The 747-nt window shown below is 64.9% G+C and overlaps 1 protein-coding gene across 1 annotated transcript in view; it reads right to left on the bottom strand.

The window, feature by feature from the left end:
• Nucleotides 1-747, bottom strand: part of ATP13A2 (ATPase 13A2) — a gene marked incomplete at both ends in the record, with an annotated part of 13,009 nt that overhangs the window by 7,132 nt on the left and 5,130 nt on the right. Inside the window, 3 exons of the mRNA XM_017732691.1 lie at nucleotides 7-151; nucleotides 236-282; nucleotides 392-502. Coding sequence (XP_017588180.1) covers nucleotides 7-151; nucleotides 236-282; nucleotides 392-502 — 303 coding nt within the window. The remainder of the gene's footprint in view (nucleotides 1-6; nucleotides 152-235; nucleotides 283-391; nucleotides 503-747) is intronic.

The following is a 747-nucleotide window of genomic DNA, read 5'->3' as shown; positions in this document are numbered from 1 at the left end:
TGATGCGGGGCGGGCTGATGCAGAAGATGCCCTGCTTCTTCAGCCGGTTCTGGGCGTAGATGGTGCCCACGGTCATGGCGGCCGGCAGCGCCGGCGGCACGATGACGGTGACCAGGTCCAGGGCGCGGATGATGATTTGTCCCACGGGGACCTGGAAGGGGAGGAGGAGGGAGAGGGGTGGGAATCCCGCACGCCCGATGGATCCCGGGGGATTCTCCCGCTCCCAGGGCCCTACCTGGTTCCTAACCAGGATGAGGATGCTGTACACGGTGCCGATGAGCGCTGTGCCGGGGACAACGGGCGCGGTTACAAAGTGCGGCGCAGCATGGGGGGGTCCCACCATTCCATGGGATCTGGGGGCTCTGGGATGCGGCTCCAGGCCCGGACCTACCCAGGACAGCCAGGAACATCACGAACTTCACAGCGTCCTTGTAGAACTTGAAGCTCACGGGTTTGGGGTAGAGGATGGAGCTGATGAGGTCCCCCTTGGCCGTGCAGAACCCTGCGGAACAGGGCCAGGTCACCACGTGGCACCACTCCCAAGGGAGCTCTCCCTGCTTCCAGGAGCCTGGAAATCCCACACTGGGCTGGGGGAAGCTCTCCCTGCTTCCAGGAGCCTGGAAATCCCACACTGGGCTGGGGGAAGCTCTCCCCACCTCCAGGAGCCTGGAGATCCCACACTGGGCTGGGGGAAGCTCTCCCCACCTCCAGGAGCCTGGAAATCCCACACTGGGCTGGGGGAAGCTC

Source organism: Corvus brachyrhynchos, unplaced genomic scaffold (genome assembly GCF_000691975.1).
Source record: "Corvus brachyrhynchos isolate BGI_N302 unplaced genomic scaffold, ASM69197v1 scaffold215, whole genome shotgun sequence".
NCBI lineage: Eukaryota > Metazoa > Chordata > Aves > Passeriformes > Corvidae > Corvus > Corvus brachyrhynchos.
Note: the sequence above shows the minus strand (reverse complement) of the source record. Positions and strands in the feature narration are given on the sequence as shown.